General features: G+C 42.2%; 2 protein-coding genes across 7 annotated transcripts; both read left to right on the forward strand.

Annotated features, from left to right (window-relative positions):
• Nucleotides 1-3380: 3380 nt before the first annotated feature.
• stc2a (stanniocalcin 2a) lies at nucleotides 3381-10085 on the forward strand. The gene is made up of 4 exons (XM_020091220.2): nucleotides 3381-3802; nucleotides 5945-6087; nucleotides 6750-6961; nucleotides 7162-10085. Exons 1-4 carry the CDS (start codon nucleotides 3664-3666, stop codon nucleotides 7526-7528), a joined length of 861 nt encoding a protein of 286 aa, XP_019946779.1. The 5' UTR covers nucleotides 3381-3663; the 3' UTR covers nucleotides 7529-10085.
• A 5006-nt stretch (nucleotides 10086-15091) lies between these two features.
• On the forward strand, nucleotides 15092-26216 carry LOC109626761 (cytoplasmic polyadenylation element-binding protein 4-like). Of its 6 annotated transcripts, none has more exons than XM_020082920.2 (12): nucleotides 15092-15234; nucleotides 16127-17242; nucleotides 17333-17431; nucleotides 18147-18240; nucleotides 19957-20007; nucleotides 20758-20781; nucleotides 21176-21352; nucleotides 21831-21920; nucleotides 22052-22170; nucleotides 22696-22810; nucleotides 22894-23075; nucleotides 23236-26216. In XM_020082920.2, the coding sequence occupies exons 2-12, from the start codon at nucleotides 16181-16183 to the stop codon at nucleotides 23461-23463; spliced, it is 2241 nt and encodes a 746-aa protein (XP_019938479.2). In that variant the 5' UTR covers nucleotides 15092-15234; nucleotides 16127-16180; the 3' UTR covers nucleotides 23464-26216. The 6 variants fall into 6 exon arrangements, with proteins under 6 accessions (XP_019938479.2, XP_019938500.2, XP_019938506.2 ...); XM_020082941.2 differs by having other exon boundaries at nucleotides 18150-18240; XM_020082928.2 differs by having other exon boundaries at nucleotides 15122-15684.
• Nucleotides 26217-27522: the final 1306 nt, after the last annotated feature.

The following is a 27522-nucleotide window of genomic DNA, read 5'->3' on the forward strand; positions in this document are numbered from 1 at the left end:
AAAGTGAAATACACTGATTGTAGAGTGGGACTGGTCATTCTTGATCATGGACAGTTCTTTGACAAAAACAAATAAATCAGTAATAAAAGAATGAATAGTTCACCCAAAAATGAAAATGCACTCATTATCTACTCACCACTGTGCCGATGGAGGGGTGGGTGAAATGTGAGAAAACAAGTAAATTGCCAATCCAAGTGTCTGTAAATACCGATATTCAAATTTGACTTGAAACGGCATCATTTACACCATGTTTTTAGCCTGAATGTCCTCTGACATCCTCCTCTGGAGCCGCGTGGACCACACCAGTATGGACGCATTTTATATTTTTTTTATCATTCGTTTTTTTACGTTTGAAGAATCGGTCAACATTTACTTCAATTGTATCGGATTTGGCTGTTTACCCCTGAAACTCCCAAGGTGTTTTGTGGACTCAAACACCCACCCCCTCCATCAGCATAGTGATGAGTAGATGATGAGTGAATTTTCATTTTTGGGTGAACTATCCCTTTAACTCAAGGTCTTCTTACTGGATATAGTTCTTCTTTGGTGGATGGAGATAGTTTCATCGTCATGGAAATAGACAAGTTAGTCTAAGATATGTTAATGAGCTTTCGCTTGGAAGAAATGTGGTTAAAAAATGCAGAAAAAAGATAGAAAGTGTAGTTTGAGTAAGACCTTTTGGTCAAAATACTGAGTTGTATACAGAGTCTAGATGCATTTCTTTGTTTTAAATTACACAAACCTATACACAATAACTGATTAATGTCTAATGAGTTTGTTCACATACTAAATGACAAATGTAAAAGTCTCAAAATAACTAAAGTATTTGAACACTTCTCAATTGTTGGTCTTGGTATGAAAGCTCCCTGCAGGGTTTTCCCATATGACTTTGAATGCAGCACCAGTCGACAGCAGTGACACACATACTATTACAAGCCTGCGGACCACTGCCGCACACTGATTGGGCCAAATCGAGGGTGTGTTCACAGCATGGGTAGTTCTTAACAGACATGAATTGAGTAGGAGATTCCAGTTTGTGGTATAGGTACAACTGGAAACACAGTGAGCACGGCTCCAGGCGTGTGCCACACCGTGCACACAGCTACACATGCCTTCCAGAGCACTTTGAGAATACTGCTGCATAGCAGTTTCCGCTCTGTGCTCGTGAACCAATTTGTGGCCCACTGACTGGAAGAAGTTTTATATAAATGAGGAGAACAAGGTCTGTAGTGATGGCATGTTAAATTTAGATCACACCAGACTAATATTGAATCTAAATGTTGTATTAGAGTCATGAGATAGACACAAAAGACAAAAGTAGGATGAAATCATCATAAATTCATGGCAGAAGAAAAGTCCACCACATCTACCATGAGAACATAATGGGAATATTGAAATACTGAGGTTTTCTACGCTGCACCATCTCCTGGCCAAAATACCTCCCATTTCTCAGCTGTGGTGACTTCTCCAAAATTCATTCCACTGCTTGTAAACCTCAATTAAAACGATAGATACTGCAGTCTGAAGATAATAATTATCTATATTTAGAGCTGTAAGTGATTGTCATTTTGGTTAGGTTAGAGCGGGATTCCAATTCCTGCTCTGGGCTAATTTCACTGATGGTCTAAATATAGCCTGGGTTTTAAAGTTAAGTTTTTTTTTCCAGCAGAAGGAGCCAGAGCTTCTCATGAAAAAAAGGATTTTATGAAAAGATTTCAAAGTCACAGCTCTGTGAAATGCGGCCGGCCACAATCAGATGCCCGTTTGTCTGTCTATTCCTCTGTCTGTCTTTCACACACACATGCGCGTGCACACACAACCGCCAATCGTTTCCCCATGTTCGTTTATGGGGCGCCTGAGCAGTGGCGTAATGTATTTGTCTCAGGGTCTGGGTTTTTCGCTGGGCCCTTTTACCCCCCCGCCTGATCACACGCAGACACTGGACCACATCCTTGTTCCTCATTAATCTGCCACCCAACCTGAGAATTTTAACAGCAAACCGCTGGCGATCAGAAAGAAAGGTGCTGGTCGTGGTTCAGGGGGCAGTTTTGCCTGTTATCTGTGTTCCTCCCACAATCCTCAGGCACGCAGGTTAAGTGAAGAAGAAAATGAAAAATGCCTGTAGTTGTAGAATGTGAACGTATTGGTCCGTGTGTGTGTGTGTTAGGCCTACGACTGTCTGGAGGTCGAGACGCTTGTAATTCTTAGTTTATTATGATGAGGTTGCTCTGTTGCTGTGGTTGCAATTAAGGAAATGAAGAAACAATTAGTATCAGTGGGCCCCCTAGAGGCTTGGGAAACAAGTGCAGTTGCCCACCCTGCTTCTTGAGAGTAATTTCCTGCCATCACTACACCACCTCCTCTCCACCTGCAGCCCCTCCACATGTGAAGACTGGCATGGGCGATGTGCAGCTCCTAGAGAGGCCCTTAACCTGAGCGTGGCAACAGCATTAGGTCACTGGAAACATTTTAACTTTATGTTCCTCCTGCGAGCGCATGTCTGCTTGCAGTTATTCCACATGGCATCCTCAAGTGCTGCTCTTTGAAAAATATTCCTCCCAGCAGCGTTTCCAAATGTGCGGCCCTGCCAACGCTGGCCCTCTGTTCTTAGAGCACTCCGTGTAGTAGTGGTTAGCAGACCTCATTGTCACAGACTATAAATCAGGCATTGTGTAACAAACCTCTTCATACTCACTCCCCCCATAGACATTTAAATGCAATTCTATTTATAGGAAATCTAAATTGGATCATGGCACAAGAAGATGAATATATGATCGATGGAGCTGTTTTCTTGCTTGTTTTTTGTATCATCATTAGTAAAACACTCATTTTAAGATTACACTGTATAGTTTTCATTGACTGTTTCTGTAACTTTTCACCTACTTTCTGCGAGAGAAAGGAAAGCTGCAGTTAATTTAATTACTACCCTGCATTAATGACTTAGGTTGCAGACCCACAAGCTAAGCCTATTTTATGTAGAGTACTTGGACATCATATGCCTCAATTTTCTCCAGCCTGTTGGCAGCACCTGGTGTTTCTCGTTCCTCCCACTGCTCTCATACATTATTGCCTTGCAGCCTAAATAAGTGGTCCACTTTTTTATGGCTACACACGCGCACGCACACACACATACACACACACGCACACGTATCTGTTGATTTGTCTCTTCTGCAAGTGCAACAACAAACAGGAGCTGTGAGTTACACTGCAATACATACAAATCTGACCTGTTGGAGGGAGATCATGATAATGCTTAAGTGTGATCAGATAGGATTTGTGGACACATTGTAGGTGCTGTGACAGTCCGCTCACTCGTGAATATTTGCTTTCCAGCGCCAGTTTTATGGCAAAAAAGGGGACTTTCACAGGACACTCCCCTAAAACCTTGGACGTTGATGTCTGCGCCTCTGATTGGTCGTGGAGCCCCGACCGACAACACCTGCTTAACTCCTTCATCCAAATTGACACCCGGGGCTCTGAGAAATATAGGCAGCAGCATCCCTTCCAGCTCATGCATTCAGTCCCCACAGCTGCGCCATAACGCACCGACTCGCAGCTGCGCCGAGCACTGATCCAAGGTGAACCCCTCACACTCACACACATACACACACGCTGCCGGATCTTTGCTGCTGGGGGAATCGAAGCGCACCGCCGGGAGACGCGATGTTGGTGAAACTGGCCGTGGCTCTGCTGGTTCTGTCAGTGTTGGAGCAAGTGGTGGGATCGGATATTACTGATATACACGACAGTCCCCCGGAGAAGCCTGTGAGCCAGAAAGGACGACTGTCTCTGCAGAACACAGGTAAGAAAAAGACGTGCCAGTGTGGGGAAATAAAGAATGTGTGGGATTTCTCGGTTTGGCGCAACTGCTCCACTCATCCTACGTGCTGGGTTTGTCCGGACACGTGTTTCCCGTGGCTGCAGATTAAACCACACAGGAGACGCATCCGGCTGCATAAAACAAACTCCTGTTTATTACTATTATTATTATGATTATAACTTAAATCCCTGCGCTCTGCCGCACGATTGACCATTTTTTCGATTTCGCAGAAAGACGAGATCCTGTAAATACTCTCATACAGAAATTGAATATGTTAGTAAACTATAAATAGAAGGCACAAGGTAATAGGTAATGTATACGGCGGCGCATCTAGGTGTACGTGCGTGCGCGCTGGTGTTGCTTGCGTGTCTGAGCGCGTCATAGTGTAGGTAACAGTTTTCTATGGAGGGGAAATAAAAGCAGGCTTTTTTTTTGCATGTGTTGTATTGTGTTAGACTGACTGTATAGATGGCTGCTGGGTGATTTGGTCAGGCAGGTTAGTGGAGCTGTGATGACTGTTGTTCAGCGCAGGATTTATTGAACCAATCGAATGGTGAAATTACACGTAAATACACATTTTAGTAAAGAACAGAACAATCTAATGTGATTGTGTGTTAATATAAAGTACTAACACCACACCGGGCTGCTGTATTTTATTTCAAACTTGCCGTATTAGTCCACCTTATGTACCATTCACAACTTTTACGCACCACGCGTAAGTGGTCGAATATTGGTGCTTAATTGTTCTCCTGCTACCACGGGGAAATTTTGGGGTTGACAAACTCCCAACAAAGGGTCCCACAGCGCGCGCACACACACACACACGCGTGCACACACACACACACACACACACACACACACAGAGAGAGAGAGAGAGAGATAGACCCTGCTAACACCACTGTGTAATTCAATGCACGCTGCGGCCGAAGCTCGTACGATCCAAGCACATTCCCGTGATGCCAAAACAAGCTGCTGCTGACAGCGGCTCACTTTTCCTGCAAGCGCACTAAAGTTCAACTCAGTGCCTACACCCCCTCCACACACACACACACCCACCCACCCCTAAATAATAGAGGCTCTTTTGTTGTCAATCGTCGATTTTTAATATAAAACAGTCACATTTATAAATTATTTGTATTTGCGGCGGTCGAGGCGCAAGAGGCTCCTATCTTATGCGCACAAGCAAAAGCAAAAGGCGCTACCGAAGACCACATTTCTCATGCCCATCACTGATATCAGGTCCAAGATAAACCACGCGTGTAATTGTGTTTTTACTCAACAGTGTGGAGGTTTTCATGGCCAGAGTGAACTGTTTTAGCTCCTTGCAGACACACATTCTGCAAGTTTACAAACAACCCAGATAATGTCACATTGAGTTGAGTGGCAGTTTGTGTGTCAGATTCCCTGCTGGTGGTCAAACTTCATGTGGCACAGTGCATGCACCCTTTGGGTTAAAATAAGAGAACATAACTTTCTTCCCCTCAATCATCTGTTTTACTTCTGTCTTTAATTACTATACTGAGGAGAAATGGTACTTGAGGGTCAGCCAGCACTGTGTAGGAGCTGATATTACATGTACATCGATATATGCTACGTTTTTTTTCCTATATTGTTGTTGTTGTGCCCCCTCTTGGTGGCCAGTGATGCAAACTCTAATCTTAATCTATCCATGGATGCATTCATGAGAGACTTGTTGATGCACATTTGGTCAACACCCAAATAGAAATCACTGCAGTTCTGTTTCCTCCACAAGCAGTCAAGCTGTATCTGCAATGCACCATCCCATCTCAATGCCATAAGCAGCGCAGACGGATGCTGGTGCAGAATGACACAGTAATATTTCTGTCACCAAGTGTTCCTCTGCAGGAAGCCCCTCAGCTTGGGGAAATTAGACTCCCCCCCCCACCCTGCATCTCTCTAAGGCAAAGTGAATCCGAAACAGACTCTTGGCCATCGAAATCATTACATGCCGCATCAGCTTTGTGATTTGCTTGGCACTCAGAGTGGAGTTGTGCCATTGAGCCGTAGGGTTTTCATTGCCAGCGCACCTGCAACAATCTGCCACTGTGTCTGCTGTGAACGGATGATAAGGTCCCTCCCTCTAACCTGTTCTCTTCTTTCCAGCTGAGATCCAGCACTGCCTGGTGAGTGCAGGGGATGTCGGTTGTGGTGTGTTTGAGTGCTTTGAGAATAACTCCTGCGAGATACGGGGGCTACAGGAAATCTGCATGACGTTCCTGCACAACGCTGGCAAATTTGACTCTCAGGTACTAAACTAGTCAATCTGTGTGTCTGCAAAAAAAATGTGTATAACCGGAGGCAACATTCCTTTTCCTTCTCACTGGTTCGCTGCTTCACACTCGTCATCCATGAACAGATTTGAACAGAACAGCATTTTCTTCAACACACCTTTACCTTACAACATTTTCAAACAGTTTTTCAAGGAGTGCAATCAGACATCTTCTAATCTGATTCCCTCTCTTAGAAAGCTCACTTCCCTCTCAGTGGACTGATGCATGTACAGTTAGGACCACAAGTCACGCGCCAGCTGGCTATACGCCCAGTTAGCTCCCTTTTCATACATAGCGGAGGCTGATACCCTGCCAAGCCTGACTGGGGTCTTAATGTGTCTATAGGGTCACTGAATAAGAACTTACATCTTTGGGAGAAAACACCAGGATATCTCAGCAATGGAACAGTGATTTTTACCGTCATTCATGCAGGATTCATCTCTGAATTCATAGTGTGGAGTCTATAGCTGCACATTCATCGAAACTTTCCTCCAACATGGCCACACATACACTCCAATATTGCTGAAACAGGTGCACGACACCTACCAAAGCTATAATGTAGAACTTGAGATTCAACAGCATCGGCATTTGTCTTAACCCTTTAACTAACAGGTGTGTGTCTGTGTGTGTATGAGCAGGGGAAGTCCTTCATCAAGGATGCTCTGAAGTGTATGGCACACGGTCTAAGGCACAAGTTCAGCTGTATCAGCAGGAAGTGTGTGTCCATTAAGGAGATGGTGTTCCAGCTCCAGAGAGAATGCTACATCAAACACAACCTGTGCTCTGCCGCCAAGGAGAATGTGGCCGTCATGGTGGAGATGATCCACTTCCAAGATCTTTTCCCTAAAGGGTGAGTAGCTGGTTCAACATTGGGCTGCATGGTGGACTGGATTTTCTCTCAAGCTTCATCTCTGTTTGTTTACCTCCCCTGAACTCTTCTCTTCTTCCATGTATAGTATAAGTACAACCCTATTTATTCCTGTCATTCGCCTTGGTGTATCATGCTACCAAACATTAAATCATGTGAGTAATCTGCCTCTCTCTGCCCAGTCCATATGTGGAGCTGGTGAATATTCTCCTGAGCTGCGGTGAGGAGGTGAAGGAGGCACTGACACGGAGTGTCCGGCTACAGTGCGAGCAGAACTGGGGGGCTCTGTGCGACAGCCTTAGCCTGTGCTCCTCCCTCGCACCGTCTCCTGCTAGCTCCACCGTCGAGCACCACCACCGCCGCCCTCTGCCCTCCCACCCTGAGCCAGAGCACCCTCGCCCCCCACGGCAAGGTGACAAAGACAAAGCGGGTAAGGCGGGCTTCAACGCTCACCCACGCAATCGCAGTCAGGGAACACGCCGCCAGAGTCCAGAAGCTGGAGTGATGGCTGACCAGGAAGACCCCGAGGCCACCGACATCCGGAGGTGAAAGTGCAAGGGGACTGTCCCGATTTTGACCACCTGCAACATTTAAAAACACACACTTGCAGACTTATGCACCCCCCCACACATACATACACATGCTCTCTTTCTCACACACATACACACACAGACACACAGACACACACACACACACACACACACACACACACACACACACACACACACACACACACACACACACACACACACACACACACAGTCTCTCTCTCTCTCCTTCTCACACACACACACATGCACACACACAAATTCCCAGACAGACTGAGCAGAAGGAAACAAGCACGACCTTCCCTGTCCTTATTCCGCTCTCTCCAGTCATTCCAGCAGTCCCACGTGTTAAACTTGCAGGGTAAGTGTGGTGAAGCTTGTAATGTTATGCCAGACTGTCAGCCACAGTTTTTTTTTTATTTGAATAATAATTGTTATTATCATGATTATTTCAACTGTTAGGACTATTTTGGCTCTAATATAGCATTTTCTCAAATCATACTGACGGTAAGATTTGAATATATTTGTATTATTTATTTTATTCTTTATGCAATGTTCGAATATCAAAATGTACATAGAAATATACTTATCTATATTTATATAAACATGTATAAATATAGTTACAACATGCAATACTGATATACTATAGATGACATAGTATATGGTGTGCTGTCTGTTGTCCTCTCCACAGTATTGCACCCATCACACGTTGGTCTGTAGATATGTAACATACACCATTAGTTTGTTTCAAAGTGGGAATGTGTATTATAATTATAGATACTTGATGATTAAATACAAATTGTACAGGTTTCAAAGTCCAGTTCTGGCACATATGAATTGTAGTGCATGATGGCCACGAAGCCAACAAACGTGTGCGTTCTTAAAGTGAAAATCCACTCTAAAGAGGATGCAAGTGTAATACTATGAATATGGACGGTTATTTCACCCTTTGTACGTATTGATCATAAAGCTATAGAGTCAATGAGACCCAGGACTGATCTCTGATGACGTCCCCCATGACCGTCTGGGCGGCAATGAATGGGAGACTCTCTGTTTCAGTAACGCTTCAGAAAGTGTCCCATTCGTTGTTGATGGAGTTTCAGAATTGGTGTCTCAGAGACGTTACAGATTAATGTAGCTTCAGGACATCGTTGTTCCTTTTCACAAATAACAACTGAACTAGTTAACACTCACCAAATATTCTCTCTGGTTTTCTGTTCAGCTGTCAACCACAGCAAAGAGAGGAAGTCCGATCACATTTTAAATGTAGAAATCACACACATCAAGGTGCCTAAACTTGTTATTGTCCACAGTGACCGCTTCTCTGTGATTTAAGTGAATGGATGATACTGTCGAGCTATATTTTACAATGATGTTGAGCCACAAAAGTCTTGGATATTGCACTTTGGATGATTGTCGGTGTGTGTTGGAAATGAGACCACGTTAACCCAGAGCAAGCAGTGTTTGAGCAAGCCTGGTCTTTCTAATCGACCTACAGCACAGAGCCCTGTATCCCCACATGCTCCTTAGGACCAGATTGAGCCCCGCTTCTTTAAAAGAGCCATGCTTCCCCTTTGTCGCCATGGCCAGGAAAGAGGCTTGACAAAAATCCTCCAGATCTCCAGCTCCTCTAAATTAGCCCTTATTCCTCTCTGGTCCGTTACCTAGGTCAGGAGAGACATGAAGGCCTGTTATTCTACCCGTTAGAGCTGCAGGCGACGCAGTGAGGACCCAGGAACTGGGTTAAGTCCACATGCGGAGGCTCTGGTGCTGTTATTCTAAATGTTATATTTACCAAGGCCACCAGAGAATTCCTCTGGGCCACAGCCAAGAGCCAGCAACACAGCGAGGCAGAGAGGAGTGGAGCGACAGAGACATAGTCAACTTCTTTTTTTATGCGAGAGGTGACACCATCTTAACTAAAACTCTTCTCCTCTTCCTCCTCCTCTTTTGGGTCACAGACACAGGCTTTTTTTCACCTTTTCAGGCCAGTCGCTGTAGCTGTGGAAGTGTCGTTTGTGAGCACATGACACCACATCGTGGGTAATGCTAGGTGCAAAAAAGACAGTAAAACAGATTTTGTGGCTCAAAATTCCCCCCCCCCCTCCCAATCCTTTAAGCTCAGAGGATTTGAATCATCAGACTTTCAGGCTTTTATTTTTTTCTGTTGTGGAAGTTGGGATTCCTGTGACATCCCAGCACAAGACATAAGCTAATCCTATTGAGAATGTACTGTATGTGTGTAAAGTGACAATCTGTTTAGCTCTCTTGTCATTAGGTTTGATATGGCTTTTTTAAAATAATGTAGTAGCTTGAATGGCTGTTGTGTTCAGAGGAAAAGAAAACTAACTACGTTTCCTGTATTGTTAGAGCTCAGTCGCCACATCAAGTGTTTCCCTCTGTCAAGCACAAGGACTCTGCTTTCACTGTTGAAAATACAGAACATGGTCTAGAAGTTTGTAACTCACCTGTAACACAACGGGCATATGATCCGATAAATATCTTTGGACTCATGAAATCAGCTGTATCTTGTTATCATTAAACTATTTTTGTCTGTATTTTGTACCTGTTGTCCTTCAATGCATTTTGTATCTACAGGGTGTAAAATCGTGAACGCGTACATAGTCTTATAGAACAGACAAAACTTTCCGATGTGAAACATTTAAGCAGAGATGTGTCTCAGGTTCACACAGGTTAAAAGATACCCCCATTCTCGTTTGTCTCGCCACCTCCTTTCTGACAGTGAAATACGGGCCGTGTTTAAAGTTTCAAGGGCAGGAAATCTCCTCCCTATTAAAAAAAAAGGCCTAAACACTCACGTCAGAGCCAGTGGATCGTATAGGCAATGTCTGGGGTGGGTTGAGGGTGTCCGTTTTTGTGGGTTAACCCAATCTCACTGAACATTCAGACAGTTGTTGTGTTGGTGCTTTGAGTTATAGAATCATGTTAAGTAGACTGATGTACATTTGTAGGCACTGCACATGGGATTCTGTCAGGAAGGTGGAAAACTACAGGAAAAAATGAGAATGGCACTCAGTAGAGCACATACCTCCACCAAGGCCTGTGTGTGTGACAGTGTATGTAGAAATGTTTTTTTTAAATGTTAAGATAGATGCAACGGTGGTGAGATATATCTGAATCTCATCTGTCCAAATAACCAAACGCCCATGAAAACATCACCTCCTTGGCAGCGGTGATCATGACACACACACAATTCTGCACACTGCCCCCACCGCTGTGAGCGAATCATCTATGAGTGTGTAGTGATGCTAAGTGACCACTAGATGGAGACATCTCATTGATTTTTAATTGGGATGCGTTCAAGTCAAGTCTATTTAAAAGCAACTACTACAGTTGTGTTGATAAGGCACAATGTGAAATACAATAAATTAATAAAATAACAGATTAGCATAAAATAAATTTAATAAATGCTAAGATATGGATAAAAACAACTTCAGGACACTCAAAACCCAGAAGAAAATGAGAATCAAATATTATGATTTTGAATAGTTAGGTTCAGAATGAAGCTTTACAATTAGAGTTAGGTGCAGTATCAGTTGTCTTATATCTTCATTTGACATGAGAATCTAAAGTGTCTTAACTCCCTTTTGTATGCATTGCTTCTCATTGATTACAGGAATCATGCAAGAACAGTGCATCTCTGAACAAGCTGATAAGGAATTAGAATGGCATTCATTTGAGCATATACCTCCACCAAGGTCCAATAGTCCCTTTTAATTCAATCAAGCTGCATCAAATTTCCTACAATCATAGATATCAGTCCAATTATTGTGACTGATTTGTTTCATCACGATCCATGAATTACTTCCTGGTAAATCATTAACACTGTAGATAAAAAAAACACCCTCTCTGATCAGAGTCTGAAGAAAAATCCAATGAGTTCTTTCTCAAGCCATACTGTAAGTTTTCTGGTAAGCCATCCAGTAGTTTTTGCTCAATCTTGCTTACTGACAAAGAAATTACCCAACAAACAAGCAACAAAGGGGTTAAGGGGCTTTACAGGCTTTTAAGAGGCGCATGTGGTTGTGGGGGGAGTAAAATACCCTCATGGTGTGACCAGTGTTATCTCAGTTCTGGTTTGAGTCTTCAACTTGTGCTGCAAACTGGGGGTGTGTGCTGTCAGAGAGGTGGGTATTTAGATAACAGGGAGGGTTTACTGAAAGGCACTGTCAAGTTGCATTGTGGGAAATCCAGCATTTCAGTTCGTTAGGATATCTCGTACTTTGCTGCTTTAGTTTTAACGGTTATGTCTCTTGGGACTTCCTTATATATTTACCCCTGCCGAGGACATCTTGCTTGTTTGTTTGTTAGCAGGATTATGCAAAAACAAAACAACCAATTTTATTTAAACTTGGTGGAAGGATAGAGTATGGGCCTTGGAAGAGCTCATTACAGTTTCATATCTTATATTTTCACTAACATGAATAATTCATGGTTCTTGATTAAAAAAAATAAAGGAAGCATATTAAGTGGACTGATATCTATAGGTTTGTGGCATTTGGTGCAGCTTGATTGAATTTAATGGGACTGTTGGGCCTTGGTGGAGGTATCATTCTAGTTACTGAAAAGCAATACTAAATTGCCGGCGGGTCAGTCTTTAACCTGATGCCATATATACTGTCTAAAAACTACATAACAAGTTTGCTTGTTTAGACAGATGAGACTCATTTTAATTGCTGTAATAAATCAACCTTTGCAGTGTAGAGTGACCAAATATTTTGAAATGAATATACTGGTTACATATGTTTTCTCTATGCACAGATGAAAAGGGCAGTGTGAGCTACATGTAATACCTAAACACATGCTGATACTGTGACCTCGCTATCATCACGCTTCAGTCAGGAGCAAGGCCTCAGAGCCTGGGGTGATGCATTCTCTGAGACCGCAGAGTGTTGGGGGAAATTATGCTGCGTCACACTCATCCTGTTGCAACAATACATGGAGTCTGAGAATGGCTGACCTCCTGGGCAAACAATAGGTGCCACTGGCCGAACCAGAAATCTCCCAGCTTGTGCGGTTGGTATGGCAACGCAGCTCTATCAATACAGAGGCAGCGGAGCTCACATCTGAGAGGAGGCTGAGCAGCACAGAGACACTACACCTGTGAGAAGAGAAACCTGAGACTGTCAGCCCTGGGTGCTTTGTGAACGTGTCCTGTGCTCCAGTGAGAACTAATGAATTAATGACTGGGTGCCTGAGTTCCATTGATGAATCATTAAAGCAGGGGTTGATGGGTGCACCCCACTTCTGTCTCCTGTTGGTCTCAGAGTGATGGATGAAGCTTAAAATGGTTGAAAAACTTCCTTTTGATTAACAATTTAATTCATACTGCCCTGAATAAAAATAAAATAAAGATGAGTGGAACCTCTGCAGCACAGCTCAGTTTCACTGGGGAATATAGTGTGCGTTGCACCCAGGGAGGAAAATGCTGACACAACTCACTGTGCTTGAATGACTGCCAGCCTCAAAAGGGCTGTAGTAGACAGAAGCATACACGAGACGGGGGTTCAAACATGCCTGTGCCAAATTTGCCTCACTCAGATGATGAATACTGACTTGACAATATCAAACCAGTAACACCTGGACCAGCAGTGTTCTATAAAAAAAGAAACCAGAAGCTCAAGTCAAACAGTGTTGTGCTGTTAAACCACCCCAACAGGCCCTGCAGCACATGGGAGCGGGTGGGGTGATGTGTGTGCAGTTACTACTACAGGATACAAACAAAGGTTGGGTCTGCCTTGAGGAAGTGGAACTGTGTTAACAAGAACAACTCAACAAGAGGCCACAAGTGATACTTGAAAAAGACTGAGGGAGAAAGTCACTAAGTGAACTTGCATTATCAGATACTTTTGCTTTTTGTAGTATATTCTAAAACCAGTACAGTTAAATTTTTGGGATGTTGGACTGTACTTGCTCTGGAACAAAAAAACAAACAGAAAATAGACCATTTTAGTTTGCCTTTCTGTGACGAAATGACCTGATGGTCACATCAGCATTGCAGAACTGCACAAGAATTTGTTACCTCCGACAGGGAGGTTATTTTCACCCCTGTCCCATTGTTTGCTGGTTTGTTTGTTTGTAAGCGAAATTACACAAAAACTACTGGATGGATTACCACAGAATCAATAATGGCATATTTGAAGGACTAATTCCAGATCTACTGAATTTGTGGATTCATAAGGGGGCTGTTAAGCCTTGGCAGAGGTATTTGTTCTGAGTGACATCCTTGTATAGTGACCACAAGCAGAGTGCATGGTTTATATGTTACTTTTGCTTGAGCTGCTTCAGCACAAGTAATCTTACCCGCACTTGTGTAAATGTATACTGCCGGCCCAGCAGGAGTACTTCATCTGAACAGGATACTCTTTCCCCTCTTGCTGAATGATCATTACAGTTTTAATGAGTCAGCTTCAGCTAAGAGAAATGCACACCTATGTGAGGCTCTTGCCTGCAACTATAGCCATCTGATGAGAGAGACAACATTTCCATATGAATTTTGTTATCTGTAGTTTATTCAGTGAAGATGCGATATGATGGTGTGATTACTGCACAGCACAGATCTGACTAAAGTAAAATTAAATCAAGCTCCCAAGGTCGAGCGCCTAAAATAGCAGCAGCTTATTTTAATGAGATTGCTATGTGGTATTATTTTTGAGGGGTTGTGTTGCATCTATCTATCTATCTATCTATCTATCTATCTATCTATCTATCTATCTATCTATCTATCTATCTATCTATCTATCTATCTATCTATCCATCCATCCAACCACCCACCTATCTATCTATCTATCTATCTATCTATCTATCTATCTATCTATCTATCTATCTATCTATCTATCTATCCATCCATCCAACCACCCACCTATCTATCTATCTATCTGTCTATCTATCTATCTATCTATCTTCTTTCAATCAATTTGACAACATAAGCACTGCAAAAAATGTGGTTATTAGTTCATAATGCTGAACATACAGGCTGGTGTTTGGCTTCCAAACGTTACAAAAAGTCACAACACATGCAAATACAGAACCACACTGCAAATATCGCAAACAACACAGGAAATGTTTACAGGGGACCCAAAAAAAGTAATGAACCTGGCTGTAGCTCTCTAAGCCACCGTAATTCTGAAGTGAGGGGAAAACACATTTGTTTAAACAATTAACTTTTTTGCATTAGGAGGAAATGGTTGCCAGTTCTACACCTTAGATTTAGCCCTTTGTTTTCCCCTGACGTACATTTATATATGTATATATATGTATATATATATACATATATAAATATATACTGTATGTACACTATGGGGCTTGGATCATTGATGTATTTTCTTCTTCCTGCTCTAGCTCCTCCCCCTGATTTGAAGGCATCCTTATTTGGGAGGAGAACGTCGCGAGTGCATGTGCCATTCATTGAGGAGGCGTGTTGTAGGCGTGACCTCGTCGCAACTGTCCAATCTACTGTTAGATTTTAGCGATCGAAGGCGGGGCTTCTGAGGGAAATCCTGACGCCCAATGGCTGCTGGCTGAAGGCGGGGGCGGGGCTTGTAGACGGAAGTGTCTCCCGACTGGCCCAGCTGTCATCTAGAAGAGAAGAGACCATTTACACCGGCCGCATAGGAAATGCTGAAAAAGGAAAAACGCTAAAATATGGCAACATCAAAACGATAAGGTCATGTCGCCGAACTGAAGGTAGCTATGCCCGACGTGTCACCAAACACGCACGCTTATCGACGCAAGGAGCTGCAGTATTTGGGTTAAAAGCTGATGACAGGGATCGGCAGGCTGTGTGACATTGAACATACAGGACACGAAACAGACGAGGTCGTTTAAAGAGCCACACACCGTGGACAACTTGTCACGTCCTGAGAATTTGATCCGTCGTGCTGTCGTGAGTTGACGCGGCCGTGAACGTTAACGACATTTCAGGGGACGTTGTAGCCGCTGGGTGCGTTTGTTTTTCACTCCGGCACGGAGAAAAAATGCTACACGGTCGCTGCTGCGGTTATCAAGCTATTATCCTAGCCTAGCGGCTCGGTGCAGGGAACTACCCCAGACCCAGAGCAGACGTCATCAACATACTCTGTATTTAAATGGTCGCGTACGAGGAGGTCATCGCTGGAAAAAAACGACGATTACTCGGTAGGTGTGAGCCACCGCGGCGGCTGAGCTTTCATGGCTGCACTGCAATGCAAAGACGCACTTTAAAATTGACTGCTGCGACCTGCATGATTAATAGGGCACATGGAAGGTGGCGGAGCAGCTGTTAGCTTTGCTGCTAGCTGCCGAAACGACCTTTGGAGACGTCAGCCTGTTAGCTGCCTGCGCTGGTTCCAGGCTGGGTGTTATCCGTGGTCGCCTGCCTTTGCTATATCCGAGTGTTGTATTTCATGTAGGCCTTCAATGGCTAGGCGAGTCACTGACTTAATCTCATTGATTGCATCACAAGACAAGGCAGGGTGCAGCCCGAGCACGTTCACTGCGTTTGGTCAGACGTGTATTTTATTTCTGAAGAGGGCACATCAACTTAATAATTATGTCTCATGCTTTTTTACCCCCCCCTCACCCTCCCTTCCTATTTCAGGATAAAAAAGACGGTGAAAGCCAAAAGTCAACTGAAGATCACTGGGTGTCCTAAATGGGGGACTACGGGTTTGGAGTTCTGGTGAAGAACAGCAGTGGTAACAAATCTGCCTTCCCCTTGCGGATCCCTCCTCACCTCCAACCCCAGCACCCACACCACCCTTCCAACCCCCCCAGCCCCCCTTCCTTCGTAAACAACACCTGCTCCACCAATGGGGGCAGCGCTTGGCTGTTCCCCGCCGTAGCCCCGCACAGTAACATGCAAGATGAGATTCTGGAGTCAGACAAGTCCAAGGCCTTGGACCTCCAGGACATGCAGGAGAAGTCTCAGGTCCAGACCCAGCCCCAGGCCTTGTCTCCGGGCCAGCAGGAGGCCGGGGTAGGCCTAGGAGAGCTTGAGGGTGCGCTCCCTGAGGACGGTTCGCTGGAGAAGGGTTCTTTGGAGAGCAGCAGTGGCAAAGAGAAGCTGAGGATGGAGTCCCCAGTGCTAAGTGGGTTTGACTACCAGGACAGCCTGGGAATGGGTACAAGCATTGCACAGTCCACCTCTTCATCTTCACTGACCAGCTTTAACAACTGGTCCCCTGCTGTCCCATCCACCCAGTCTCCAGTGGTTGGAGAAGATGTAGGAGGGTTCTTTGGCCCGGCTGGCTCCAACGCCAACGGACCTCCCCTGCTGTTCCAGAACTTCTCCCACCACGCAGGCCCTGGCTTTGGTGCGGGGGGGAGTTTTTCTCCGCAGATTGGGCCAGTCTCTCAGCACCACGCGCCCACACCTCATCCCCAACACTACCACCCCCATGGTCAGGGGGTCCCACAGCAGCACCGACGCTCCCCAGCTAGCCCTCATCCACCTCAGCCTTCTTTCCCTCCGCACCCCCACCGCACCGGACCATTCACCCAGCTTCCCCACCTCACTACTGCCCAGAATAAACCCCCCTCTCCTTGGGGAAGCTACCAGAGTCCCTCCACTCCCACGTCCACCTCCTGGAGCCCTGGTGGGTATGGTGGCTGGGGAGGCACACAGGGGGTGCGAGAGTATCGGCGGGGGGTAGGTGGAGGTATGTCGGGCCTTAACTCCATCTCCCCGCTGAAGAAGTCCTTCCCTAACAACCAGGTAGATGACAACTCATCTTAACTGATTTAGTAGAGTAGATGATCTCATGCAATACATTAGGTTTGGAAACTCATCTATCTGTCCTCACAGGTTCCCTCTCAGAAGTTCCCCAGAAATAGTTCTGGCTTCAATCACAAGGGCTGGGTGGAGGACACTATGAGCCGCAGTGACAGCATCTACCCTTTCCAGGTGAGTCATGCTCACTCTAATGTGTAGGAACTGAATAGGTTGTCTAAAACGACTTGGGCTGTGGTCTTACATGGCTGCAAAATGTAAATATGTCCATCCCCCCACCACAGGCCAATGATATTAACCCTGTTAAACATGCTTATCTGTGTCAAATTCAACAAATGAGCCGAAGAGAAAAACATGATCAAATGGATGAATAGAAACTTATTGTGTGTTCTTGTGTATGAGCACTTATCTAGGTCATATGGGTGAAGGAGAGCTCTCTTATCATCTGCTCTGATCACATGGCCTTCCTCCTGTGCTGATTTGAGAAGTCTTGTGCTCGACTGCAGCTTTGCATGCTCCAAGCCCATTTAGATACAATGTGAAGCACAACTCTAATGCGTTATGAATGACTAATCATGGCTCTTCTTTGTTTCCGGATTAGTTTAAAATACCAATTTATTGTTTTACCTTAGGCTGTATTCATTATATTAACATAATATATAATTTTCACAGCAGCGATAGGCAGGTGATCATTTTTGTGACACACTCTGGGTTCCATTTTCTGTTTACAGTGCTTTCATCTGAAGGCCTCGACTGGGATATTCTCTGCAGTTCTTTTTTTATTAGCAATTAGTAATGTAGCAAACTAAGCCGGGGCTCTTACATCTTGTGCTGCTTTAGATGTGAAGGGGGAAGTGAGTTGGCTAATTGTTGTCTTCCTCTCTTTCAGCAGGAGAGAACACGGTCTTTTGATGGTTTCAGTATGCACTCTCTAGAGAACTCGCTGATTGACATTATGAGGGCTGAGCAGGATTCCTTGAAAGGTTGGTTCCCAAACTAAACAATGACGAGGAAGGAATCGTTTCCCTCAATGCTGGCTGAGGATCAATGCAGCCATGTATTTGACAGCAAGGAGAATTTTGGTTGTTGTTTCATAATGCTAGCAACTGATTGCGGTGACAGCAGCTGTTAAGGCTGGACATGCAGGCTGCTGGCTCCCAAATGTTAGAAGCCTGTGTATCCACAACAAGTGGACATATCGATGAAGTGAATACTCATTTGGTGACACACAATGTTTGCTTTTGTCAAGACTTGTAGAAAAATTGTGGCAATGGAAACTTCTAATTCTGTAGTTTTTTGCAGACTAAGAAATCTTTCAATCAGTTTAAGCAGGTGTTTATTTGTCATAATTTTGTCCATAAAATGTTATTTTATTCTTAATCCAACCTCTTTTGGATACTCTGTCAAACGGCCTCTCATATTAGGGCCACAGAGTTAAGAGGTAAGGTGTCTACACAAAAGCTATGAGGCCAAAAGGAAAACAATAGACCCATATCACTGTAATATTATTTTGTAATAGTAAATAGAATAGTATATGTATTTTTATCCTTATTTTTTTCCCCATTCTTTCTTTTTTTCGATAGATCCTGCATTTCAGAATTCAGTTCTTTTTAAGCCATTTTCAGACATACACAACCCAGCTGTGGGTTCTATACACAAACGTGTTTACAACAGCATCAAATCCTCTGCATTATTCAGACAAAAGAGGTGGTGCAGAGGCAGGAAGTGACATTCATTTTGCTGCGTAGGTCACTTGATTTTCTTGACAACACGCTGGTGTCGGTTCTTATCGGCACAAACTGTCTAGACATGTTTGTCGATTGTCAACGTGTGGGTCATCGCCTTTTCACAGTTGATATTTGTTTTCTTTTAGTTTTGTCCATTTTTGTGTCTGTCGCGTGCTAGAAGCATCATCAACTCCCCTACTCGTTCACGGTGAATCCAATGGGGGACTCCCCGCTGTGTCCCCACATTGGATTCCCTTGACTTTCGATGGATTTTAAAAATATACCAAAATATGTCAGTAGCAGTGACTATCATAAATACCAGAATCAAGCATTGCATGTCATGGTTCATTCTTTGGTCATATTTGTTTGTGATTTAAATCAAAACTCTTTAGTTTTTCTAAGTCAAGAATCAAAAATATTGTTTTATTATTGGCACAAAAACTCTAAACAATTGCAATCAAATCCGTTTTAACACTGCATGAATGAGATCCACCATGATGGGTCTCAGCTTGGTATTACATGACGGCACGTCTCATCTTCATGACAACCATCACCAGCATTTTTACAGTGTAGACTCAATGATCTCAGCTAATGCTCTCATTAATAAATCATTGCACTTCAGTTTTGTTGCTGTCTAATGTAAAAGAAGATTTTTTCCCATCACAGCAGCTAATTTTGGACAGATGATACTACCCTTTGATCACACATACATCGAGTGATGGTTTGTAATTTTCAAGGCTAACACAAGAGTCCTTGAATTTATTCCAGAGTTTTCCTCGAATATGATATCACCCTAACATGGGAGAATAAACTGAGCTATATTTACCATTTGATTTATCTACTGAATAACTTCATACTGTCCTGAGATGTTTGTCAACGTGATCCTTCGTTTCAGAAGCTATTTATATGTAAAAGAAAGGAGATTATATTTCATGACAGTATTCTGAGGTCTCTTCTGTTTTTGTCACTTAGGGCGTTACAGCTTCTCTCACCAGGGTGGAGATGGGCCTCTACCTATGAATGGTATGTAAATGACATGCATACAAATATGCAGTAGCAAAGGTCAGCGCTTAAAATCATTGCGTTTCAAATGCTGATAAGAAGTAATAATGGCCATTTTATTGCAAGTCAATACTTAGCTGGCTTCTTCAAAAGTAGGTCATAGGGATTTTCTTTTGGTGAGCTCATATAAAATAAAAAACAAAAGTAAAAACTCAGTATATCATAACCATGCTGAGATATTTCCTGAATAACAAGTTGTAAAACCTTTAAATATTTTGTCACATTATTTGTTTTATTGCTTTCTCAACTGCTGTGGTAGGCATAAGAACTGGCTGACCAAAGGGAGTTCAAATAGAAAAACAATGTTGATCAGAGAGCGTCAAGAGCAAAAATAAGATGATAAGCAAAGACTAATAAATGGGCCTTGTAAACTGAATTTAATGTTTGTAGTGGTATTAAAAATCCCAGTGTCTTTTTTCATTCTTATTATAAGAGAGCTTTATTATTTGAATGATTCCATCTGTCTAGTTTATACTGTACAAATGTATACCAGCATTATATCTGTAGCAGCCTTAAGGTTCAAATAGATAACCTGAGATTTTTGATGAAGAGCATTTTGGCCAGTGGAAGCTCAGAATGGCTGTTACGGCAGCCATTTTGTCTGATGACCAACATATTCATTTCCAGTCAGTTTGTTTTACATCTTCTTTTTATGATGTGCCTTTTTCAAGAAAGCCATTTCAAAGGTGTTTTGTGTTGTTTTATATGCAGCGAGAAGTTATGGCAGAAGACGAGGTAAAGTTTGTGAATGTGTCTTAATTTGTTCATTGCAATGTCAAGCTGTTATGATCCCTGAGTTTTTTTGTGCTGCTTCTGTGTTTGTCTGCTTTATTTTGTTTTGGTTACTGATTATTTTGGCCCTTGATTGTTGTCAGTGTCAAAACCCCTTCTTCTGTCGGGAGTGAAAGTCTTAAGTTTCCCTGCGCAAGACCTGGTAGTGATAATTCTCGTGCTTTTACTTTGTCTTTACAAAATGGTAATCATGGCTGCTTCTGTATGTATTTCTTAAAATAATTCAATGCATTTACCACCAATCAAACTCTCTGCTCATTGCAATATTACATTTGAACAGTGGTTCAGCTTAACCGGTGCTGAGGCCATGTGTAATCCAGGTCATTCTCTCCACTAGGTCATTCCTCTCTGTTCCCCATGGAGGATGAACGCTCTTTTGGAGAGGACGAGTCAGGTGACCAGGGGCTTCCTGGCCTTGGCTCAGCCCACTGTTTCCCCCACCTCAATGGTGAACGCGTGGAACGATATTCTCGCAAGGTGTTTGTTGGAGGTCTGCCCCCAGACATAGATGAAGGTAAAGTTTTGTTACAGCCATAGTGGATGTGTCACTAAGTTCAGTGTTTGAAGGTCCAGTGTGTAAGATTTAGGTAAAAGGATCTTTTGGCTGAAATTGAATGTAAAAATAATCCTTGGGATGTTTTCACTAGTGTGTTTCTTCTAAATTATATGAATTGTTGTTATCTTCACCCTAGAATGGGTCTTTTATATTTAAATACTTTATATTTACATCAAGGGGGTCCTCTCTACGGAGGCCGCCATGTTTTTTACAGTTGTTCAAACTCTACAAACTAAACACCTTTTGAGTTTTTATGACAACTGAAGTCTAACACAGGTTCTCTTTCAAGTTGGGGAGGGTGAGGTGAGGGTTATCAGCTGCAACATGCAATTTCACCCCTAGATGGCACTAAATTCTGCACACTGTACCTTTAAGTAGGTTTTGATGATGATGATAATATTATTGTTGATTGATTTTCTGAGTTTTACTTTTTCAGATGAAATCACTGCCAGTTTCCGTCGGTTTGGTCATTTGTTTGTAGACTGGCCCCACAAGGCAGAGAGCAAGTCCTATTTTCCACCAAAAGGTGAGTCAAACCTGTTAAACTTTATATTTGTTTGAGCGGTTTGAGTTATTGCAATTGCATTGCAATGGTGAATATTTTCTCATTAGTGTGTGTCTTTGCACTTATTGTTCTGTTTTGTCAAACCTTTTCAGGATACGCATTTTTGCTGTTCCAAGACGAGAGCTCTGTTCAGGCTCTGATTGACGCCTGCATTCAAGAGGATAGTAAACTGTACCTGTGTGTCTCTAGCCCCACCATCAAAGACAAGCCTGTAAGTCTCAAACTGCTTCATCTTGTCGAACAAGTACAACATTTTATTGAATGTTTGCATAAGACAAGTGATCGTTGTTTTATTGTCTGATCCTTGTATGCAAAAAAAACTGTAAAATTCAGTGGAGCTGTGTTTTGACTAAAATTAGGGCTTTGCAGTGATAATCACATCAAAGATTATCACAGTTAGATTAATTATTCCCTGAGAAATCAGTCAAAATGTCAACAAAACACACCATCTCACGATTAAAGTGAAAAACTCCACCAAAATGTAATGGGTTCTTTATTGGCCCATGTCCCAGCAGTTTCTGTGTATTCCTGTGGACAGACAAACAGACAATGTGTGCATCTAAACTATTTGACTGTCATCCCAAGAGCTTGATGTAAAAGGTCATAGCCACCACCAACAGCATTTTGCAATATCAGTAAATGGCATCAGAGAATTTTGTTAATATAATGTATCTTATTCATAAAGGAGCTGAGCTGGACTGGGAGAAATACATTTTTGTCATCTTGATTGTTGCAGGTCCAGATCCGACCCTGGAACCTAAATGACAGTGATTTCGTTATGGATGGCTCTCAGCCATTGGATCCGAGGAAGACCATCTTTGTAGGAGGTGTCCCTCGCCCCCTTCGTGCAGGTACGTGTGATGACCCCTAAATGTATTTCATTCCCATTACTGATTTAGATTTCATTAACTTGCATTCTGTGTTGCTGTTCCAGTGGAGCTTGCCATGATTATGGACCGTCTGTATGGGGGAGTGTGTTACGCTGGGATCGATACAGACCCTGAACTCAAGTATCCAAAAGGGGCGGGAAGAGTGGCCTTCTCCAATCAGCAAAGCTACATTGCAGCCATTAGTGCCCGATTTGTTCAACTGCAGCACGGGGAGATTGATAAACGGGTGAGTCCATATGAGGCTAGCAGCTTCCTTTCAGGTCTAATAAAGAGTGAATGTTGATAAAATATTTCCCATCAATCTAACATCCTGCTGTGCACGCATTCAGATTTTTCCTCAACCTCCATTTTGACTGTTTTCCTGTCATCCACCCTCTGCCTCTCAGGTGGAAGTGAAGCCATATGTCCTGGACGACCAGCTGTGTGACGAGTGCCAGGGCACCCGCTGTGGGGGGAAGTTTGCTCCTTTCTTTTGCGCCAACGTGACCTGTCTGCAGTACTACTGTGAGTACTGCTGGGCAGCCATCCACTCCCGGGCCGGCCGCGAGTTCCACAAGCCGCTGGTGAAGGAGGGAGGGGACCGACCACGACACATCTCTTTCCGTTGGAACTGAGGCGAGAGGGCAAGGGAGGGCAAAAACACAGGTTCGGGGAGGGACTGAGAAAGGGGAAGTTGGGGAAGGGGTACGGGCTAATGATATGAAAATAAATGCACTTTTCTTTTAAGTTAAAAAAACAAAACATAATTTATTCTTTTTATTTTTTTTAATTGGGCCCTCTAACAGAAGTAAATGCTAAGAAGAGAGTGAAATCCCATTTATGTTTTGACTTAACGTGTGCATGAGCATATGGATGCATTAGATTTGGATTTAGACGTTTTCTGACTTGACTGTACTTTCTTTTCGTGTTAGCTGGCAAAGCTGCTTACATTTGTTGTCAAGAGTAACATAAAATTTAAGTGAGGTTCATCATACCTAAATCAGTATACTAACTGGAAGTTGAGTTGAAGAAGGGTGCATTTTCTTACTTTGCGCTTACAGGATTAGAAAACAACTGTACCATTTACCAAAGGTTGAGTGCAAAACGTTGGGTTGAACAGAGAAATGACACAGTTTCAAATAGTTGGACGACTTGAGTTTTTCAAGCAGCTCATTGTATAGCATCTGGCCACGTCAAAAAAAAAAAAAGAAAAAAAAGAAAATCTCTTTAGATTGCTGGCATGGGTTTTTAGGTCTTGGTTTAAAAGTTGACACTTTGTAACCAGAAAGGGCAAACCAAAGATTGGCCTAAAACACATCATCGAAAGCAAACATTGATCTGAGGGGTTTCAGGATAATGTTGTGTCCTCTCGTCATGTGACAGGGGAGAGGCTGGAGTTGTGTTGGAGTTTTGGTTTCTGGGTTTCAGCGAATAAAGACACAGCCCTCAGGGCTCAGGTATTGGCAGTAGTATTTGCTCACTTTATATTGTCAGGGATATTAGCACTGGAAGCTAACATGCTAATGTAGTACTAACTAATGGGAATGCACAGTCCAGTCTCCCTGAGCTGTCCTCATGGTGTACCACTGCACGCTCTACCATGACTGGAGCTTCTATCACAAGTGTTGTGGTTGGATATGGTAGTAGCTAGAATTTGCTGTCACAGAGATAAAGATATTATTTTATACATGGCCTGCTGATTTTTGTACAGTGTTTTATAGCTGATTATTTTGTCATGAACATATAAACATTTATTATGCACTACTTTTCTAAATATTTTTTTCAATAGTCATTTTAGGCACATTTTTCACAGATGGGAGAACTCCTTTTGCAATACCTCATTTTTTTCACTTGGTGAAAAATAATTTTGTACCTTTGTTACTAAGAGATCTGCATTTATGGTAAACTTAATTTAAAAAGAAAATGAATGATATTAATATAATTTTCAATTAGCTTTTATATATTTAAGTGCTGGTAAATCTGAAAATTGTCTGGTGCATTGGTGTGATTCTGTAGATAAAAAAGAAAACAAAAACAAGGCTATGATTAGCTAGTCATAAATGGATTCTCCTCTGTCCTAAATAAACATAACAGGATCCTAAGGCATGACAAGACCTTTCTAAACGGATTTTGATAGTCTTGAAAATATATTCTGATATTTCGCTCCTAGGTGCATTCAGTAAGATTATCATTAGGGTAAATGTTTTGGCTTTGGTCAACGTGATCTCTTCCCTTCTATCACCGGAGTGGATATCATCTGTTTGAATATTTAGATCCTCTTTCTGGAACTGCCTGTAAGTTCTACTTATTCTTGGCATGCATAATGTAATACAGAAATACAATGGCTAGTGTTAATGCAGGACCTAATGTAATGCACTAGATCTCTTTTTGACTTTCTTTTCCTTCTCTCTTTGAGATCACCTCTCTTGTAGCCTCTCTTTACATGGTGGAGTCTGCCTTCCTTACACAGACGTGATGTTTATGCAATCTACACAGTGACAACACTTTGGATGCGTTTTGTAATGTAGAGGACACTCAGTAGGACATAGGTGAGGAGAGTTGATCACTTGACTCCCCCCTCCCCCCTCCCCCCCTCTGTGATGTGGCATGCTTTGGGACATAACCTGAATGTGATTTAATGTTGCAAGTTAACTTTGAGCCATTATGTGCAATACTTATTCTTTCCAGAAACAAGTCTCTGCAGTGCAAGTCATTTAATCCATATAGACAATGCAGTCATTTACACATCATTTGTCTCCTATTGTTCATGCTGATGTCTGCAAGAGAAAAAAAAAACTAATTTATACATGAATTTATTTTTAAACATGAGTTTTGTGCTTATTTACTTATTTTGCTACAACCATGCTACTGTGATTGAAAACATTGTATATACTAGGTCGATAATGTATTTAGTATTTGCTATATTTTCAATTGAAATGTTTAACTATCATTTTGATCAGATTTTTGTTATATTTTTTGGGGTGATGTGTTAAAACTCGTGTGTCTAGTTTTTCTAATTGCTGTATTGTGCTCCACATTTTCAGATGAAAAGAAAATTATGTCTGTTAGTATTACTTGATTGCAAAATTTCAAGTTTTTAATTGTATGCTGGGAAGGTTATATTTATTAACTTTTTTTTTTTACCTGATATTTGGATTTTTATTCAGTCATTTGACATTTATACGTAAGTTCCAATTTTTATATTTTCTTCCTGATTAATTTACGCTACAATTCAGACGTCAGTTTTTATAGTTGGTTTGTAGTATTGAAGTAAAACAAAGATCTAATGTCATATATTAATTTGCTGCCAACTGTTTGTAACTGTATGCATACATTTGAAGTATTTGTAATGTGAGATGTTGAATGAATAAAACAGCTGTGAGGAAGAGATTTTTTGCCAAATGTTGATTCAAAGAGGTTAAAGAGAGTATGTTGATCTATTTACCTCCTAAAGGTTTTCGAGTAAAACAAAGCGTCACATGGGATGCCATTGTTGTGTGAGAGCACGCTTTATGCACATCTGGTGAGCTAAGTTAAATCAGGTCAGAGATATTTATAGGCTGGGGCTTATTTCAGGCCTTAGTGGGTGCTGTTCAGCTCACCTAAACCTGCTGTCCTGTGTCTCAGCAAACCGTCTCCTTGTCTAATAAAAACCTGTATCAAGTGAAATTGATGTATGCATGCAACAAAATGTTGTGAATGAGATTTCAAAAGCCTGCAAAGAAAAGATTTGATTATAATTTTCTAAATACTAAAATGCTGACAGCAGACGCGTTTTTTTTTTTTTTTTTTTTTTGTCCAGTCGTGATTTGAACTTGTTCTTTGCATTAGTGGAATGTAACTGAGTATATCTTCCTGGGAAATATTATACTTAAGTACATTTTTGGAAGCTATACTGCAGTATTTCCACCAATCTACAGGTAGTATATGTATCTATAGTTGCTAACTATGCTACAAATAAGATTTAACCTAAAAAAAGGGATAGGCCTATAAAATGCAATGCGTTAGTGTAGATTAAGCTGCAGTACAACTGATTTAAATTGTCTCATTGTCCAAAAACTAAAATGATAAAATGCTCTTTGAATATTAATGCATCCTAATGGCTTATCAGGGCATACATTTACCTGAGGCTTATCGATTGCACTTAAAGACATTATTTTATTTACTGTATATAAATGTTGCTTTTTGAGCCACTTACAGAAACTCTGAGATGCAAGCCACCCTTTGGATAATATGACCCAGAAAACAGGTGAGGTCCTCCGTAGTATCTTCTTTCACTGTTATGCAGATGACACGCAGTTGTACATTCCTCTTAAGTCCACTGATATCACTATGCTGGGTTCTTTTCAGGACTGCCTGTCTGCATGTGTAAACATTTCCTCCAGCTGAATCCTGATAGAACTGAAATCTTATTATTGGACCTCGGCATATCTCTACAGAAATACCACATCAAGTTTTAAGTTATTTGATAACCATTTGTGTTTTGAGCAACACGTCACAAAGCTTGTCCAATCTTGTATTTATCTTTGTACAAATGCTGTCAAACAAACACCATATAACTCAATATGTACTTCCACAAGAAAGCCTTTCTTGAGCTATTTATTTATTTCAATTTTATTTATGCAGACCAGAAAGTCTCTGTGATTTGATTTGGCTTTTATTGGTTTTGTTTATTAATTTAGTATTGTTTGTGG

The sequence above is a fragment of the Paralichthys olivaceus genome, chromosome 9, assembly GCF_024713975.1.
Source record: "Paralichthys olivaceus isolate ysfri-2021 chromosome 9, ASM2471397v2, whole genome shotgun sequence".
Taxonomy (NCBI): domain Eukaryota; kingdom Metazoa; phylum Chordata; class Actinopteri; order Pleuronectiformes; family Paralichthyidae; genus Paralichthys; species Paralichthys olivaceus.